This window comes from Tursiops truncatus, chromosome 9 (genome assembly GCF_011762595.2).
Source record: "Tursiops truncatus isolate mTurTru1 chromosome 9, mTurTru1.mat.Y, whole genome shotgun sequence".
NCBI classification, from domain to species: domain Eukaryota; kingdom Metazoa; phylum Chordata; class Mammalia; order Artiodactyla; family Delphinidae; genus Tursiops; species Tursiops truncatus.
Window position 1 is genome coordinate 98,578,924 of NC_047042.1, and position 19,983 is coordinate 98,598,906.

Genomic DNA, 19,983 nt, shown 5'->3' on the forward strand with positions numbered 1-19,983 from the left:
GCGCCCGGCTGGCCTTACTTCCCAGCCTGGCCCTGGGCAGAGCCCGGTCTCCGCTCCCCTGGGGCTGTGTGCAGAGACCGGCCCATCCCTAGGGGTCACCGAGGCCAGGGAGGTCCAGGTCCCTCCTCGCCCGCGTCCCCGGCCAGCCAAGCTTCCGTCGCACCCTCTGTCAGACTTGGTAAGGACACAGCCCACAGCACACACACGCACTCCAGAAACCAAAGGTACACTACGAAGTTTAAACTGCTGCTACTACTATTTAACGGCTTTCTCTTCAAGAATTAGAAAAAAAAAAAGTTTCGTAATTAAATTACTTAAAATTCGATGCTGCTCAGTTTCACAGAGAATTCTACTTTGTTTAGAGGTGGGAGCTGCGTTGTCTGGTATTTTCTCCCGCTCCAGTGATCGGTTCAGCAACTGGGAATCTGGCTCTCCCCCAGGCTCCGTTCCGCCCGAAGCTTTTCGCACCACCCTGCTGTCTGGAGAAGCGCCTCTTTACACTTGGGCCTGCGGGGGTCGCCCGCGGGGGCCTCACAGGTCCCCGCCGTCGGTGGGTCCCAGGACACTCAGGCCACAAGTCCAGTCGGTCACGAGGTCCGTGGAGGCCAAGGGTCCTTTGGAGGCGGGGCTCTTGAAGGGGTCGGGGGGCACGGCAGGCAGCGGCGGCAGGGGCTGGCCCCGGGCCGGCTTGGCGCCCGCTGCGTGGTTGCGCTGGTGCTTGCGGAGGTGGTCCTTGCGGATGAAGCTCTTGCCGCACACGGTGCAGGTGAAGGGCCGCACGCCCGTGTGCGTGCGGTAGTGGTCGATGAGCTTGGAGCGCTCGGTGAAGCGCTTCTCGCACTCGGTGCAGGGGAAGGGCCGCTCGCCCGTGTGCAGCATGCGGTGCCGGATGAGGTGCGCCGGCCGCGTGAAGCAGCGGCCACACTCGCCGCACCGCAGGCCGCTGCCGTCCCGCGCGCCGCCCGCCGCCCCCGGCGCCCCGTCGGGCAGCCCCCCGCAGCTGCGCTGGTGCGCGCTCAGGCTGACCTGCAGCTGGAAGCTCTTCCCGCACGCGGCGCACGTGAACGGCCGCCCCCCCGGGGGGGGCCGCCGGGTGTTTCTTCAGGCCCGGCTTGTGGCCGAAGCCTTTGGTCCGGCCGGGGTACTTGCAGGGGTCGCTGAAGGGTCTCGGGGCCTGGCCGGGGTCCAGCACGGCCTCTCCGTTGTCGGGCGAGGAGTAGGCCAGACCCTCAGGCCCGGTCCTCGGGTTCAGGCTCGCGGGAGGCTTACACCTGAAATTCCAGCCCCACCGGACCCCCCCGAAGAGCCAGTCCCCTGGAGGGGTCTCGTCCTGGGTCACCGCGGGGCTGGGCTCGCCCAGCTCGCGCTCGGGCCGGGCGGGCTCTCTCAGCCCCAGCACGGGGTCCTGGCTGGGGAAGGAGCTGCCCTGGCTCTCCCAGGCTCCTTCCTGGACAGGACTAGGGAAGAACCTTGTGGCTTGGCCTGGTCCGAACAGGGTCGCATGGGCTTCTAGGTCAGTAGGATGCACTGGTGTGGCCACTACCTCCTCTTCCTGGACTTCGGTTTTTATCACAATCTTTACATCTGCTGAGAAAGAGACAGAAAGACCAGGTATCATTCTGTCCCCTCCCCGCTTACAAAGGGAAGATCTTTCATCGGGACATTTGGCCCAACTACGGCCACTCTGAGCCCTAGTCTCGAAGCCTCCGGATCCAACCATTTCAGCAGAGATGCCCCAGGCGGTCAGGTGGCTGCCTCAAACCGTGGGTGAGGACATCGTGTTCCAGACCTTCACCACAGGTAAAGCAACCAGCCTGTCTGCTCCCCTTGTTCTAGAACCTGCACCCCAGGAGAGCAACCATTGCATCTGCTCACCGCGTTCTATTTTCACTTTGGCTCTTAAGGCTAATCATGAAGTTATGCCAAGGAAGGAGCTCTGACCACTGGTGGCAATGCACCCGAGGGGCAAAAGCACAGAGCTGGGCTCAGGTTTATCTGAGACTGGAACGTGGCTCCCCACAGAGCAGCAGTGACCTCAGGCAAGCTCCTCTGCGAATACCCTGTTGCACAGGGTTGCTTGAAGTTTAAACCACACAGCACATGTGAAAGCACTTAGCATGCTGTTTTGCGTGCATTAAGCATTCAGTAAATGTAGCCAGCTAGCCAATGATAAAAATATTAGTGTAGTAGTAAAAGTGTGTTGGATTTTACGTAAATGTACTTGAATTTCATGCCCTAGAGTTTTATATCAGGGATCTAGGCTTCTAGCACAATTTTGGGGTGCCAAAATATGACAGAAATTATTACTTAAAGTAACAGATAACTGCCTTTCAAGACAGAGTAGAAAACTAATACATATATGAGGCAGTTCCTCCCAATTCGGGCCTGTGGACACCTGTCTTTGGTAGTGCTGATATCTAAGAAGCGGTTCTAGGTGGGTTTGGGTTTTTCCAGGTCAGGGAGGAGCCAGGGTTGCTGAGTTTGGGCAAGAGGTACATCCCCTTAAGGGTTCAGCTTGTCAGGATTGACTGGTTAACACAAGAAAGGAACTGTGGGAAAATGGACCGTCTCAAGAAAGACTGTTGAAGCCTAAGAATCTAGAAGGAGAAAAGGGACAGACTGTACAGAGTGTTCACATCACCGGCACCTAAATGCCTGCTGGCTGCACCACCAGGGGCCACGGCTGAGGCAGCCTCCGGGGCAGACATGAGCCCTTCCAGTCCTCCCTCCACACCCCGTACCTTCCGTGGAGGCGGCCGTGCTGAGCTTCAGCGTCCCGTCTGAGCAGGCGGAGGAGGGATGGTGAGGGGGGAGATCCGCCTGCCAGGAGGTGGGCGGGATAGTGGTTGAGAAGTTGGAGTGGACGCCTGCAGTGAAGAGAGAGCAGAGCCAGTGGGTTAGGGAAAGAAGCGGGCAGACCCCGTGGGAGAGGCGGAGCAGCTGCCCCGAGACCCCACCGGTGACTCTCCTGCCCGAGCACAACGACCCCACCTCTCCTGAACCAGTTTGCTTCCGTCCCCTTCTCTGAGGCACCCGGAAGCTCAGACATCACACAGCCCCTCTTTAATAGGAGGCAGCTGGTGATTTAAATGTCCAGTGCTGGGGCAAGAAGACCAGGAGGGGGCTGGCAAGAGTGAGGCGGAGGAATACCAGGACAAGAGCATCATGGAACCCAGAGGGACCAGCAAGATGTCCTTCGGGGCAACCCCTGCCGTAAGGTGGGAAATCTTCTAAACTCGTCAGGCCAGAGCCCACAGCCCCCCGCAATGCTTGCAGGAACTTCTTCTCCCAGGTCCTGCCCTCAGTCCCTGCATCTGGTTCCTGCTGTCTGCTCCCAGCCTCAGCCACTCACCAGAGGCAGCGTCGGTAGAGACGTCTCCTGCTCCGGAGTCCAGCTGGCTGAGGCCCCACGGCTCCTCCCCGATGTCTGGCTGTCCGGCTGCCCATGCCTCCACGCCTAGAGCCTGCTGCTCCTGGAGCTGGAGCTCCCCTTCCTGCTTGATCTGCATCAAGAGGTCAGGGGCAGGAACAGGGGGCCCTGAGCCTGAGAAGAAGAGAGTGCGTGAGTGACAGCATCAGGGGCCCTGGGGCGGACACACATCCAGCCAAGGAAAGGCACACGGGGCCTTGCAAAGGTCAAACAGCAAAAGAGCCTGGTGGAAAGGGAAGGCAAGAGCTCAAACAGGGACTGCAGGGTCTTCCAGGCAAAGCATGTGGTCACATGGTACTGAGCACACGGGTCAGGCAGGGAAAAGTGAGGAGTACAAAACGCATTCTTGGACTTCCCTGGTGGTGCCGTGGTTAAGAATCCGCCTGCCAATGCGGGGGACACGGGTTCCAGCCCTGGTCTGGGAAGATCCCACGTGTCGCAGTGCAACTAAGCCCGTGCGCCACAGCTACTGAGCCTGCGCTCTAGAGCCCGCGAGCCACAACTACTGAGCCCGTGTGCCACAACCACTGAAGCCTGTGCGCCTAGAGGCCGTGCTCTGCAGCAAGAGAAGCCACCACAATGAGAAGCCCGCGTACCACAACTAGAGAAAGCCCGCGCGCAGCAACAAAAACCCAACCTAACCAAAAATAAATAAATAAATAAAACAAAAAAAACGCATTCTCAGGGCTGGATCTCTGGTCCATGGGCAAGACTGTGCTGCCCTAGGGAGGTCCTGCTCTCACTTTAAACACAGAAATGCTAGACAAAATCTACCCCCGTCCCCAAAACCTTACCCCTACACATGTATTTACGTGAGCACAAAAGAAAGATTCCAGATATAAGAATCAAAGAAAAGGGCTTCCCTGGTGGCGCAGTGGTTGAGAGTCCGCCTGCCAATGCAGGGGGCGCGGGTTCGTGCCCCGGTCCGGGAGGATCCCACATGCCACGGAGCGGCTGGGCCCGTGGGCCATGGCCGCTGGGCCTGCGCGTCTGGAGCCTGTGCTCCGCAGCGGGAGAGGCCACGGCGGTGAGAGGCCCGCGTACCGAAAAAAAAAAAAATTAAAAAGAAAAAAAAGAATCAAAGAAAAAACACAAAGTCAAATCAAGAGTTTGAGCAGGAACCAAGCAGAGCTGTTGAAACAGGATGCAGGCCTTAGGGGCGGGGCTTTGATGTCCGAGTGAGGTGAGAGCAGAGCTGAGCTGCCTGCATCAGCCAGGAGCCATGAGGCTCTGTCCCATCAGGTAGATGGGGACTAAAACCCCACCCACGCAGGGGCACAATAAGGAAGCTGCGTCTTGTCCTGGGCCATGGATGGAAAAGCCACCCATAATAGATTAGATACCTGTGTCCACACTAACTTCATACTAACCACATGGTGCAGCTGAGAAAAGTTGAGAAATTCACAGAAAAATTGGCTGAGAACCACGGCAACCCAGGAGGGCCCCAAACAGAGGCAAATGCAAACCTGCCCATAGGGGCACACCCACAAGGCAGGCCTTAAGGGGCCCCTACTAAAAGGCTAAACTTACAAACCAGAAGAGGAGCCAAACGGCATGAGAGCCATGGCAGAACTCACTCCTGCAAACTACAGAAAAGGAATAGGCCGAAGGATACAGTAGCATAAGTATGTTTAAAATATTCAAAGAAATAAAGGAAGGAACATAATCTGTAAGGCAAGAATGGGAAATTATTTTTTAAAAGGCAGATGTGAAAGAGAACCAAATAGACATTCTAGAAATGACAAAAACAGTCACGGAAATAAAAAATACAATGGCTGGCTTAACAACAGAATGAACACAGTTGCAGAGAAAATTAGTGACTTAGAAGATGGATCTGGGGAAACAATCCAGAGTACAACACTGAGAGATAAAGAAATGAAAATATGAAAGAGAAGTTGAGACATGGAGGATTAAACGAGAAGTTCCAACATATGCTGGCAGAAATCCCAGAAGGAGGGAATAAGAAATGGATACGTGGCAACAGGTAAAGAAATAACGGCTGAGAATTTTCCAAAACTGAAGGCATGGTGAGCCCATGGTTTGAAGGAAAACACCACTTCCTAAGTAGGAAATAAAAAAGAATATAAACCTAGACAATATTCATGTGATATGGAACAGCAAAGACAAAGAGAAAATCTTAAAAGGCACCAGAGAGAAAAGAATGACATTCAGACTGAAAGCAGATTTCTATCAGCAAGTACGATGTCAGAAGATAATATTTTCAATATTTGACAGGGAAAATAGCTGTCAAAATGAGGCCAGTATAATTCTCATTGCACAAACTAGAGAACAGTGTATGAAAAAATTCATAAAATGGTCATTTATGAACAGGTATGCAAAGGTTCTAAATGAGAGAAATAGAAATCAAATCCTGTAATATGTTTTCGAAAAAGAAGAAGAGACAGTACATTATGAACAAACTGGGTTTCTCCTGAGAACTCAAGGATAAGCTACCCCTGGACAATACAGTAACACAACTCACAAACAGATTAATGGAGAAAACAATAGTCATCTCAACAGACACAGAAGCAGCATTCAACTCTTCCATTTCTGGCATATGGCTGGCTAGCTGTGCAGAGAAACTCCTCTCAATATGGAGTATCTAAAAATGATGGGTAGAGTATAAAAACACACAAATTTTTAAGCATGGATGACCTCTAAGAAAGCCTAAGTCAGCCACGGTAAACTGTAGGGCATCTCCCATTCCCCTACTGCTGGGCTACAATGGACTGTGCACACCTGGGGCAGATAGATGTGAGAAGCCGGGTGCTTAAGCAGGGTGGAAGGTTGGGCTGGAGACCCCTCACCACCACCACACACATAAACCTGGGACCAAAGAGCAATGTTCCCAGTGCACTAAACATAAAACAAAGGTGAAAACCTGCCCTGTGAAAGGCAACTGCCCATTCTGGCCTTTGGTCTTAGCTGAGTGGGGAGAACAGTCTCCCCTGGGAGTTGACACACCCCAGGCTGGTGTTCCAAACTAATTAAAAATAATAACAGTTTAAGGAAGAAAAAATCTAAATGAGTCATTCTCAAGGGAGGCGTAGGGAAAAAAATAAATACAGGAAAGGCAGGGTTAACGTCTCACAGCACAATTTAAGATGGTGGCTAAGAATCCGAACACCCTAGTGGCCATGGTCAATGTCAATGATCCAGACCAGCGCCGTACAACAGAGATCAAGGTGGGCCACATCTCTAATTTTAGGGTTGATAGTAGCTACCTTAGAAAAGTAAAAAGAAACAGGTGAAATAATTTTAGCAATATTTTTTTAACCCAATATATCCAGAGTATTCATTTAGACATATTTCATCCCTTTAAGTGCTTGACAGTCACATGTGGCTGGTGCCTACTGTTCTGGACATTTCACACGTAAAGATGAGCAGACTAAAAACAAACAAGAGACTCAGCTACGTGCTGTTTATAGGAGACACACCTAAAACAGAAGGATGCAAAAGCAGTGTGAGACAATAAAAGATATGCTAAGTCAAATAAACAATTAAAAACAAAAAGATGTGGTTGTACCATATCAGATGAAATAGACTTAAAAAGAAAAGTATCCATAGAAATAAAAAAGAATCACTGCACAATGGTAAACTGACCAGAAAGATACAATAATTCTATGATTTAAATCTAATAACACAGCTTCAAAATAATAAAGCAAAACTGACAGAACTCCAGGAGAAATGAACAAATCCACCTCCTCTGTGGGAGACTGACATACCATTTTCCATAACCGGTAAACCAAGCCAACCAAAGATTGCAGGATCTGAACAACCCTATTAACAAACTGACCAAATGGACATAAGCATAACTTAAAGACAAGGAAAACACAAGCTTCTCAAGCCATACAAAACATTAAGAAAAAATGAATACTTTCTAGGCCATAAAACAAACTTCAATAAATTTTAAAAGATTAGTATTTTACACATCTATTTTCTAACTATAACACCATTAAGTTAGAAATCAATAACAGATATCCTCAAACTCCCCATATATACTAAAATTAAATAAATATATATATATATACATATATATATGCTTTCTAAATAATCCAAGGCTCTAAGGACAAATCACAATGAAAATGGAAGCTATTTGGAACCCAATGCTAATGAAAAAATTATCAAAATGCGTGTCTGCATCTACATGGTACTTAGAGGAAAGTTTGTAGCCTCATATATTTATATTAAAAAAGAGGAAACAGGTTGAAAATTAATAGGTCAAGCAGTCAATGCAAGATGTTAGAAAGTAACAGCAATAAAATAAAAGCAATAAAATAAAAAGAAAGGAAATACTATGAGAGTATAAGTTAATAAAAGAAGAAACAAAGAACACAGAGAAGCAAAAGTTGGTTCTTTGGAAAGGATATTAACCAATACATCTCTAGCAAGATTATCAAGAGAAAAGGAGAAAGCACCAATAACCAACATGAAGAATGAAAAAGGGACATAATGATAGATGTAGCTGAGATTAAAAAATAGAATATTATGAACGTTATTCCAAGAAATTTGAAAACTCTGGGGAAATGAACAAATTCCTTAGAAAAACTAGAACTTGCCAAAACTGAATCAAGAAGGTCCTATAGCTACTAAAGAACTTAAAATCAGTAGACAAAAATCTCCCCCACAAAGAAAAACATTCAGAGAATAGATAATCCCAATATTACACAAACTCCCTGAGCAAATAAAAACAGAGGGAATACATCATAACATATCTTTAATATCAAAACCAGGCAAAGACAGTCTGAGAAAGGAAAAGTAAAGGCCAGTCTCACTCATGAACAAAGATTCAAAAATCCTAAACAAAATAATTAGCATATTAAGTCCAGCAATGTATATAAAGGATCATGACTAAGTTAGGTTTTTTTCCCAAAATTGCAAGGTTGGTTCAACATGAGAAAATGACATAATTTACCATATTAGTTAAAGAAGAAAAATCATATAATCTCAATAGATACCAAAATAGCATTCCATAAAAATTCAACAGCGATTCCTGTTAGAAACATCTAGTCGACCAGACACATACCAAACTCTTATAACCTGATAAACAGCACTGATCAAAAAACTTTTAACAAATATTAGACTCAATGTGAAAAGTTAAAAAGTATCTTCTTTAACATCATGAACCAATAAGATACCTGTTGTCATCACTTCTATTTAAGGATTTTCTGGGAGTTCTCAGCCAGCACAGTAAAACAAAGAGAAAACTAAATCATAAAGATTTGAAACGAAACAAAAAATTCTTATTACTCATAGGGGATATGATTATCTTTTCAGAAAACCCGAGACTCATCAGACAATTATTGGAAAAGTTATTAGTACTAATGAGAATTTTGGCAAGGTTCCTAGATAGAAATATCGATAAATAAAAGACAACTGCATTTTTGTCCACTCTTAGGGTTTTAAGGGAGCCTGGTAATTACCATTTTTCTTCCCTGTCATGGATCTTAACAATTAGAGAAATAAAACAAAAGAGGAAGGCTGGTGAGGGTAAACTCTTTTTATTACTGATAAATGAGGATGCAGCTTTTATGTAAGAGGGGCCCTCAGCACTGACCCTGGTTCAGGAAGTCACCCTGGACCATGGTGAAGGAGGCTCTCCCCAGCAGCGCAGCAGAGACTGCCTGTCCCTGGGGGCAGCCAGCTGCCCAAGGGAAGAAGGTTGGGCAAGGACTGTGCTTGTCCAATCCTTGCTCCCAAACTCCCCGATGAGGTGCATCCCTGGTGGCACCTCTGGTGGGGTGCCTAACTGGGTGGGAGAGAACGAAAAGGAATGACTACAGCTGTACTACACCAACATGGATGACTCTCAAAAACAAAGTCAAATGAAAACAGCAAGTTAAAGAAGAGTATATATGGTATGATCTCATTCATAAAAAGTTCAAAAACAGGTTAAACAATGTTACTTAGGAATATATACACAGGTAATAAAAATGTAAGGAAAAGCAAGGGACTGATCTCATCTGTCTGAATTTTGCGTTTATCTGTGAGAGGAAGGGAGGGGTCTGGGGTCTGGGAGGGACAGTGGGGTCTTGGAAATAGATCGGGTTATGATCTATTTCTTATGCTGCGAGTTGGGAATATGGGTATTTACCAATCGTTCTCTAAACTTTATGTATTTTATGTTATGTATTTTATTCTGTATTTTGTTTATGTCATATAATACAAAGTAAAATGTATTAAAGAAATAAAATAATATTAAAAAAACAAAAAACAACATTTGATACAATATAACATTTATTCACGATTAAAAACAGTGGCCAGAAGTGGAAGGAAACTTCTTCTAAACTAACAGTATCTTCAAAAGTCTACGGCAAAAATCATCCTAAATGCCGAAACTCTTTAAGTATCCCACAGACAAGGATGCCAGCTATCACAGCTACTATTTAACCATGTCGTAGGCCCACTGCTAAACCAGAAAAATAAAGTTACGAACATTTAAAAAGAAGAGATGACTTTTGTGCTATCTATGGAGAGCACAATTGTGCATGTAAAGAACCTAAGACTCTAAATTGACTAGTCATTAGAAGTAATGAGAGTTGAGAAAATTGTTTTTCTTACTAAACAAAGTCAACAGCTTTACCGCACACCTGCAACGACTATTTAAAACATGTAATTAATTTAAAAATCTCATTCACAGTAGAAACAACAATGATCAGGAGAAAACTGTAAGTCCTATTCAGGCACATACAGAAGGCTTCAGTAAACAAGTCTTCCTGTGGGTAAGGGGGCTCAATACTGCAATGACAGTAATTCTCCAGAAATGAAATTACAAAAGAAATGCAATTCCAATCAGAATTCCAACAGGATTTCTGAGAACCTGACACAAAGATTCTGAAATTCATCTAGAAGAACAAAGGTCCAAGAATAGCCAAGAAAAGTTTAGAAGAACAAGTAGGGAAAGCTTAGTCTACTACATATCAAGGCTTAGTAGGAAACTAAAACAGTGAGAATTGGTGCAGAGATAGACGAAGAGACCAAAGAAACCAGTAAAGAGCCCAGGAACGGCACGTGCACGTATGGAAACCTGGTTCGCGACCAAATGGGCATTACACATCATTGGAGAAAAGGGAGAGTCTCCAGCCAACTTTGCTGGAAAACTAGATGTCTTGTGGGGAAAATTTTTTTAAATTCTCCCTTGTAACCTCCCCAAATATTCATTCTAGTTGGATTAGAGACTTAAATGTAAAAAGCAAGACTAGAGTGAGGCAGGAAAGGATATTTTAAGACAGAAAAAGCACAGATCATAAAGGAAAAGACTGGTGTTTATGACTCTACCAAAAATTAAAACTTCTAAGAACTACAAAGTTAAAAGACCTGCCACAGACTGGGAGAAGATATTTGTAATGCAAATAACAGACAAAGCGTTAGTATCCAGAACTATATAAAGAGACCTGAATCAGTAAGATAATGAGAAACAACAGGAGAAAAACAGAAAAAGATAATTCACTGAAGCAGAACCCAAATAAACATCTGAAGATGCTCAGCTCCACTAACAACTGGGGAAATGCAAATTAAAACAAGATACCATTTCACTTCCATCAGATCGGCAAACATCTAATTCTGAAAAGTGGGCAAGGAAGTAAGAAAGCAGGTCCTCTTAACTGCTGGGGAGTATGTACGCCAGTGTGACCATGGGGCGGGTGAGCTGGCAACAGCAGAGGTGCAGACGGGCATGCCCTCCACACTGGGATTCCTCCTCCAGGTCTATTCCCTAGAGAGACATCAGCACATGGACACAAAAAGACACCTTTAAGAATGTTCACTCCAGTACCACTTGTGAAGTGAAAAGTTACAAACAGCTTAAGTGCAACTCAATGGAGGGATGGATAAAAAATTGTAATATAGTTGCTTTCGGAATGCTGAGCAGCCATCAAAATGAATGAACTTGACTTATATGCATCAACAGAGATAAGTATGAAACACAGAATACCGAGTGATAGAGATGAGGACACGTGATTTTTCAAAACACACAAAACCATTATTATATATTGTTTATGGCTACATATGTATACAGTAGAAGTTTTAAAATGTGGATAGAAAGGACAAACAACTTCTGGACAACTGGCTACCCTGAGGAGGAATGAGACTGGGAGATCTAAAAAGGAATTTAAACTGTATCAGAAATATATCATATACACACACACGATTTAAATTATGAAACACAGGATACATTCAAAAATATTAAATTCCTACTCTGTGCTAGGCAGTGTTCTAGGAGGCCAGAATGATTATATGAACAAAACAAACAGAAGTTCTCATCCTCTTGAAATTTACATCCTAATGAAGGTGAGGGTGGTGACCAGACACATACACGTCTATCAATAGGAAACATGTATAATCTATAAATATGAAATATATTCTAGTTATACATATGTAATATCTACGTCTATATAAAGTCTATAAATATAAAATATATAATAATGTAAAATATGAAATATACATAATAGATGATATCGGATATGGAACAAACCGAAGTAGGAAAGGGAGCCTGGAAACTCTGGGTGGGGAGAGGGGCTGCCATTTTAAATAGGGTGATTAGGGAAAGTCATATTTCAGCAGAGACCTGAAGGAGGTAATGGGTTGAGCCCAGGAAATATCTGAAGAGCACTCCTGGCAGAGGGCACTGCCAGGTGCAAAGGCTCGGAGACTGGGCCAGCCTGGAGTGTTGCAGGAACATCAAGGAGGCTGGTGTGGCTGGAACTGAGCGAGTGGGGGACAAGCAGAGGGAGAGAAGCCCGGCTGTGTGAGTTGATGGAAAGCCAGCAGGGGTTGGGAGCCAAAGGACGCAGGACTTGTGCTGTAAAGGGGTCACTCTGGCTGCTGGGTGGGGCGCAGACTCTGGAGGATTAGGGCAGGAGCAGGGAGACTGGTGGGAGGTGCCCGCGATACTCTAAGCAGGAAACCACGGGCCTGGGGGCAGGGGGACGTGCAGGAGAGTCTGGAGGAGTGCTGGCAGGGTTTCCCGATGGTGAGGACTGGGCGTGAAAGAGGGTCAGGGATGGCCCCTGTGTTCTGGGCCAGCAGCTGGAGGACGGAGGGCTCCTACTGCAGTGGGGAAGCCTGTGGGAAGAGCAGGTTCTGACGGGCAGACGAGGAGCTCGGGGAGGCACGTGGTCCAAGCGGGCTGTCCGGCAGCTGTCCACGTGCAGACAGACCGGGCGGCGGGCGTGCAGGATTCAGGGGAAAGGCCCCGGTGGGAGTGCCCACCGGAAGGATGGAGTGTGGGCACAGAGAGAGGCGGAGGAGGGCTGAGGGCACCCCAATGCTTAAAGATCAGAAAGGGCAGCAGGAAATAGCAAAGGAAAGGTGGGAAGAAAACCAGGAGAGGCTATACTGAGGAGCAACGACCCCAGTGACAGCAGCGCCCTCCAGGCAGGGAAAGAGGGTGAGGAAAGGGCAGGAAGCAGGTCTCCGCTGGGCAAGAATGGGTGGACAGCTGGGGAGGAGCCTGAGGATTGGCGGCCTTGCTGAGCACCCACTTCCCCAAGCACAGTTGGGAGGATTTAGGGGTTGAAGAGAAGTGGGAGAGGAGGTCTGACGAGCGGCTGCACAAAGCCCAGAGCTGGGGAGGGTGGACCAGGGGTCCCGGCTTCTTGGACTGAGGTGGGCGGGGATGAGGGCCACCCAGGGATCCCGCTGATGGGCTCAAGGCCTGAGAGGGGAGCTCTAAGTGCCGGAGGGGAGGGCTGGGCAGGGACTCCCCAGAAGCCACCACATTTCCAGGCCCCTATTCACTCTCATTATCGTGTATATTTATTACATCCAGGGAGGCCTCCACATACGATAAAACAAACCTACGGGGAACCTCCCACCCAAGGTAAGCCACTGGCAGCCCCACGTGTCATAACTATCTTTTCCATCCAGACAGCACTCTGCTCTTAGTCAATTTCTAGCTTTCAGCACTGTCCCTGTTGACCTAAACTGGTGAATGATTTCTGAACACGGCCTGCCCCGGGGAAAGGGAAAATCTAACTGCAGTGACACAGCAAACACGGAAGACACATTTTGTGAATCACAAATTAAACATATAAGACTTTTTAGTAACCTAGGTGTTCAGACGAAAGGGAAGCCCCAAGGCAGGTGGTGCAGACAAGGGGTCTTGGGAGGAGGTGGGCTTGAGCCTGCGGGGGCGGGGTCTCCCTGGTAAGTGACAGACCGTTGCTGACCCCCAACCCAGCAAGGTCTTCCCGTCAGCCATTTGGCTTTTCTCATGTGTCTACCTGTCCTTTCCTTAACTTTCAAACGTGCTGACTGGCCCAGGAAAATCTGAGACCGTAGTATCGGGTATCCAGATTCACCTTTAAATAAATCAGTGACTCTAACCATGTTGAGACATGGCTAAGGGGTTAATGTTCTGTAATTACTAATGGTTTTAAGTGAAATTTGGTTCTCAGGTGGAGGCAAGGCTGACTCTTTGTAAAGCTATGAATGAATTAAATTTTGTCTTTATTATCTTCTACCTTCCTGTCTGTGTCCCCCTCCTTCTTCCTCTAATGCTGAGCCACTGGCACCATCTCTTTCCTAAAAGACTAGGTTTGTTGCCTGTTTTCACGCTGGGAAGTATTCCTGGAGTGTTAGCTGAACAGGCTATAGGTCATAATTCAACTATAAGAAAACTCAGGTTTAAAACATTGATGTTGGGCTTCCCTGGTGGCGCAGTGGTTGAGAGTCCTCCTGCCGATGCAGGGGACACGGGTTCATGCCCCGGTCCGGGAAGATCCCACATGCCGCGGAGCGGCTGGGCCCGTGAGCCATGGCCTCTGAGCCTGCGCGTCCGGAGCCTGTGCTCCGCAGCGGGAGAGGCCACAGCAGTGAGAGGCCCGCATACCGCAAAACAAAAAAAACAACAAAAAAAAAACCATTGATGTTTTTCCTTGGCTCTCCCTGGAAAGAAGGTCACACCTTCCCTGGCCCTTTACTTTTGTTTCCATCTGATTGCCTGCTATCTCCCTAGCCTTCCCCCAACCCCTCACCTGGACTCGGGTCCACAGGAACATCTGGAACCTTGGGGCCAGCGCGACGCCAGCTGCACGGCTCCTTCCCCTGTTCAATCTGGGAGAGGACCTCGGGCTTGGAGATGGCATAGTCTGGGGGAAGACAGAAGGGTTAGCTTTTGCCACGTTCCGTTCAGAGCTGGGGACAGGCAGCCTGGGAAACCAAGATGGCCCAGAAACTACATTTCTTGATTGGTAAAGGGCAGTGGTTCCCAACCATAGGCAATTTTGCCTCCTAGGGGACATTTGTCAAAGTCTGAGACATTTTTGGTTGTCACGACTGGGGGCTGGGGGAGAGGTGCCACTGGCATCTGCTGGGAAGAGGGACACTGCCGAACATCCTATGAGGCACAGGATGGCCCCCAAAACAAAGCCTCATCTGGCCCAAGATGCAGTGCTGAGCTGAAGACACTCTGGTATAGGGTCTCGAGGTTAAGAAGCCGTACATTCCTGCAAACTGAAATAGAACCTCACACCCGCACCTGCTCCCAGCCTCATAACCATGCCTTTTTGCCTTCAGACCTGGGGTCACACAGATACCATCCCAAGAGGTAATAAGCCCAGAAGAAACAGTCCAGGCCTTCTTGGGGGTACTGCCTGAAGGGAGCGGCGGCAGGCCCAGGGTCTGGGGAAGCCTCCAGGTGTGAAGGCAGCGCTGGCTCTGAGAAGCATGGTCTGCCTACATTCTCCGCCGACCCAGAGGAGCCACTCGCTCAGTCAGGCCTCATGTATCAGCGAGAGAAGGCGAGAGAAAAAGTCCTTCTCAAACCTGGGTTGATCATACTGGATCTGAGAGCGGTGGGAGCCTTCTCCACTCCAGGTCTCAGCAGGAGAACAGAAACGGCTGTGCTCTGAGCCTGGTTAGGAGAGAGGCCACCAACCCTCCCGGTCTGGCACCCCGTGAACTTCACCAAGTAGAAGGCAGCCTTTGACTCAGTCACCCAGGGCTCATCTTTAGGAAAAAGAGGCGATAACCGTGCCTGGTCAAGGTTCCCAGCGATTTACATATCCTCAGGACAAAACCCACCAGAAGGAAGAGAGAAGCTGAGGTCTCCCCAAATCACACGTAACCAAGAAATGAGTCTCACGCCTTACCCAGGGAGACCAGCGTCTCGTAGTTGCCCCGCATCACGTGCTTGTACAGCTCCTTCTGCCACTCGGACAGGTTCCCCCACTCCTGCTCAGAGAAATACACGGCCATATCATCAAAGGTCACGGGCACCCGGAACCACAGTGTCATGCACGCTTACCCGCACGCTGACGGGCACGGGCTGTCCCACCCCCGGCGCCCAGGGCTTACCTTGGGGGCCTCGCCCTTGCTGCCCGGGGGCAGCCGCAGGATCCAGAAGTTCCTGTTCCTCAGCAGGTTCTCCACGTTCTCCAGCCGCCTCTGCAGCAGCCCGTACTCCTGCAGCAGGGTCCCCAGCACCGCCCACTTGCCCTCCAGCTGGTTCCCCAACTCCACGGCCGTCTTCTCGCAGTCGGCCAGCTTCTTCTCGGCCATCCCGGTTCGACCTTCTAGGGAAAGCAAGCGGGCAGCCTGCGATTCGATCTTCCTCTCCATGGCCTGAATTGTAGCTGCCATTGTCCACGGAGAAATCTTGCAGAAACAGAGAGGAGACCAGCATCAATCATTCCGCCCGCCGTGTTCCTTGAGCCCCTCTCTCTGAGGCATCAGGGAGTGAGTGGGGCAGCACACGTGTGGGAAGTGGGCATGTCCTGTGCCACACGCCAGATCTCGGCCTGGCGGCCAGCTCCTCTGGGCGGGTGCCCTGCCTCCAGGCCTCCGCAGCACTCCTTGCAGACCCCCATCAGGGCACTCGCCGCCCTATACAGTAACCTCCCGCATCCACCTCTACAAGCTCTCTGAAGGCAGCGCTGCATCTTCACAGCACAGTGAGGGGCCCGTGGTAGGCGCTCGCTGCAATTTTGCTAAATCAACAGTGACTTCGCACTGCTGGGGTGTCTTAATGGAGAAATAGTAAACTGCAGATTTACTAGAGCCCCGCCAGCACCTCCCATCATAATTGCACAGGATCTGTCTACTGATGATGACCTTGCGAAAAAAACAGCTGGTTCACTGAAACGACACAAACACAAGCGCTGCTCAACCGCTTTATTAAAAAGCAACTCGTGTCTCTTTAATAAACATGGAAGTCTGATGACTAATTCCTTTCCACCCCAGGACAATCTAATTTTGTCCAATTACCACCCACCTCAAACTAAAAATCACCATTACTGCAAATCTCCCCCAGCCAAGAGTTAAGACTTTTTGACAAAACACGAGCCCCTGCCCTTGTGAGACTGACTTCTTTCTCTCACTGTTCCCACCCTTCCCAAGGGGCGAATTACGGTCTCGGACATTGTTGTCGCTGCCCCAGGATCAGTGACACACCTTACAGACTGGTGAGGAAGGTGAGACATATGCCATAAGGTGAGACTTTTACATGCGCTGCAACCATCATAAACCGTCATTCCCCTGACTTGCCTGTCGCTGGACAGTTCAATCGTGGCTTAGATGACCGGCAGCTGGGGACACCGAGGCAAGGGCGCATTTTGCTTTGGGTGGGGCTCGACCACTAGACCCCCCCGACCCACATCTGAAGGTAGGACCCATGGGTCCGAGAGGAAGCCCTGATATTTATACCTTCTGGCAGCACCTGAGGATCCATGGTACCTTACAGCATTCTGAAAACTATTCCTAAACAAATGTTTGGTGACTATCTGCAAAATTGAAAAGTGACTGGTAGGAACCAGTGTGGGTTCATTCAGAGGAAGTCACTGAGAACTAGAACATGGGAGGGTGCCTCAGAAAATAGCGACAGGAGAGTCTGAGCAGAGGCTGAAAAAACTGGCAAGGGTGGAGCATCAGGGATTTTGTGGTGGTTTGGAAGGCAGCTGGACCAGATGACCTCTGACCTGAAGAAGGTAGGGCTTTAGCTGGGCCTCAAAGGACGGAGAGGAGCTGGACTGGCAGAGAAACAACTGGATGTGGGATTCCTGCTCAGGAGGTAGGTGGCTCTGCTCTGAGGCTGCAAAGACTGCACTGGGCTGGCACCTTGGGCTGGTGCAGCCCTGCCCCTGGGTGCGAGGCCACGTTTCTTCCCTTCCCCTCACTCCTCCTCTCTTGACCGATCCCAGACATACGACCCCAGCCTCTAAACGTTTGCTTCAGAAGTGTCCTTTCACTTTATCGCCCAGCTCCCCAACCCCAGAAATCCCACTCAGCCTCCAAGAGCATCTGACTGCCATTATTATAATCTTTGTGTTCCATGAAAAGGGCATCTGCATAAACTCCAACCTTATAGACACATGCAGTTTTCTTACATTTTAACGGGGCCAGGGAGCCTCGTGTGAGGCCTTCACACTATTTGGTGAGAGGTGGCGACTGTTTCTACTCAAGCCCAGCTCCTCGCTGAATAGTGGGTGGACAAGATGGGGCTGGCCTCAGACTCCTGCCAGGGAAGCGGAAACTCTCTGCTTGAGAACAGCTGATGGGAAGAGAACTCCAAATCCTTCAATGGCTCCCCACCCATAGGATGAAGTCCAGGCAGGCCTTCAAACCCCTTCCAACTCTCCCTGCAGCCTCCTCTCCCCGTGCCTCCCTACCAAAGCCATCTTTTCCAGGCAAACGACTTCTGTCTCCTCCCGGCACTGCCTGCCAGTCTGTGTCCAAGCCTCCTCCCTACCTGAAAAGCTCCACGGGTCCAGCTCAGCCTGATGAAATCCTAGCCTTCCCTAAAAGCCCAGCTCAAATCACAGCAGCACAGGCCAGGAAGGTGCACGCACCTCCTTCTGCCTTGCTTTACCATCACCAGTGTACCTGTTTCCCCCAAAGCGCCAGTGTGTCCCAGCACACAGAGCGACCCTGTCTTTCCACACCTTTTCTAGCCGTGCGATCCTGGGCAAGTTAACTTCTCTAGGCCTCGGGTTTTTCTTTTTTATGACAGAGAATCAGAGCCTACCCCCTAGGTTTCCTGTGAGGACAAAATCACGCCTAACAGGGCTGGTGCCGTGCCTGCGTCCCTCTACGAACCAGAGCAGCTGTCTTCCGCCCCGACCCCGAGCGAGCCGGGCACGCAGAGGGGCCTCGGTGCCAGCGGAATCGCCGCCGCTCGGGACGCCTCCCAGGTGCCACCAGGCCGCTGGGGGGAGCTGGGGGGAAGGGAACGCAAGGCTGAGCGGTGGGCAGAGAAAGGAGACGCGGGGTGGGGGGCGCGGAGACGAGGGGGCCAGCGGATGGGGCGGGGGCAGGAAGCCCCGGAGGGCAGCAGGAACTCGGCGTGGGGCGGCCTCTGGTGCGCGGACGGCCGGTCCCGCCCTGCTCAGGCTCGGCCCGGAACGGGGGGCCTGGCCGGCGGGTGCCTAGGCCCCGGCGGACCCCGCGTCCCGCTCGCTGGAGCCCCAGGCCCGGCGGCCCGGCCCGACCCCCGGAGTCCCTCCCTAGAGCCTGCGGCGCCGTATGCTGGGCCCGGGCCGCCCGGGCCCCGAGTCCGCACGTCCGTGCGCGCGGGCCGCCCTTACCGGAGCCGCGGCCGCCTCGGCCATGGCCCTGCGCTGTCCGGCTCGGCCCGGAGGAAGTCGCCGCCGCCGCCGCCGCCGCCGCCGCCGCCGCCGCGCGGCCGCACGCTAGCCGGCCCCCGGCCTCTCCGCAGGCGGCGCCTGCCCGGCCCTGCTGTCCCCACCCGCGTCGCCGCGCTCCTCGCTGGCCGGCCCGCGCCGCTCCGCCCGCAGACGCGCCGCCGCCGTCAGCGCCCGGCCGGTCCACACTGCATCCTGGGAGCCGGCGCAGGCCCGTGAGGCTTCCTGGAGGCAGCGCGGCCGCACAGCCCCACCTGCAGCCCGGAGAGGCGAACGGCAGGCGCGGCGCCCGCCCCGCCCCGCCCAGCCCCGCCCGGCGGCCCGTTGCCACTGTGCCACCCGCCTGCCAGCCGAGCCCCGGACACTGCCCGGCCCGCCGGCCTCCCGACCCACCGAACCCCCGACCCGCCGACGCGCCGACCCACCCTGCCGCTGACCCGCCAACCCCCCGGCCCCTGATCCACCGGCCCGCCGATCCCCCTGGCCCCTTGATCTTACCGACCCACTGGCCTGCCACTCCGCCGACACCCCGATCCCCCGAGTCCCCGACCCCTAGGCCCAACGAACACGGCCGGGTGCGCGCTGAGTCGCCGACCGGACTCAGCGCCAGACCTGCCGCCCGCCGCGAGAGCCTCGGACTTTGGTCCCCCGCGCCCCGAGGGACTCGGTGACCAAAAAGGATCTCCCCGCTCCAGTGGGGGAGCCGGGCCGCCCCCGGTGACCACGGCGACGGCGGCCGCCCCCCCCCCCATGCGAACCCCAGGAGACCAGCGCCTTCTCCCCTGGGGCGCCCGCCACGTCGCCTCTGCTGCTTGAGGTCCTGCGGGGCGATCTGGGCTTCTTGTGTGTTTACTTACTTGGACAGCTGTACCTCATGTCTACCTTTGATTTGAAATGGAAAAAATTCTTCCAACAATAGGAATATAGCTCACTAAATCCCTGTGGGCAGCCACTTAGAACTTTCTATAAAGTGTG

At 50.9% G+C, this 19,983-nt stretch overlaps 1 protein-coding gene across 1 annotated transcript; it reads right to left on the reverse strand.

The window, feature by feature from the left end:
- Positions 1-396: 396 nt before the first annotated feature.
- ZNF746 (zinc finger protein 746) lies at positions 397-19,121 on the reverse strand. Its single transcript, XM_019933922.3, is given in 8 exon segments — positions 397-1,083; positions 1,085-1,584; positions 2,742-2,867; positions 3,353-3,544; positions 14,407-14,520; positions 15,523-15,604; positions 15,728-16,027; positions 18,952-19,121. Coding segments are annotated over 8 exon segments (1,890 nt in total). The 5' UTR covers positions 18,976-19,121; the 3' UTR covers positions 397-531.
- Between the last annotated feature and the right edge of the window lie 862 nt (positions 19,122-19,983).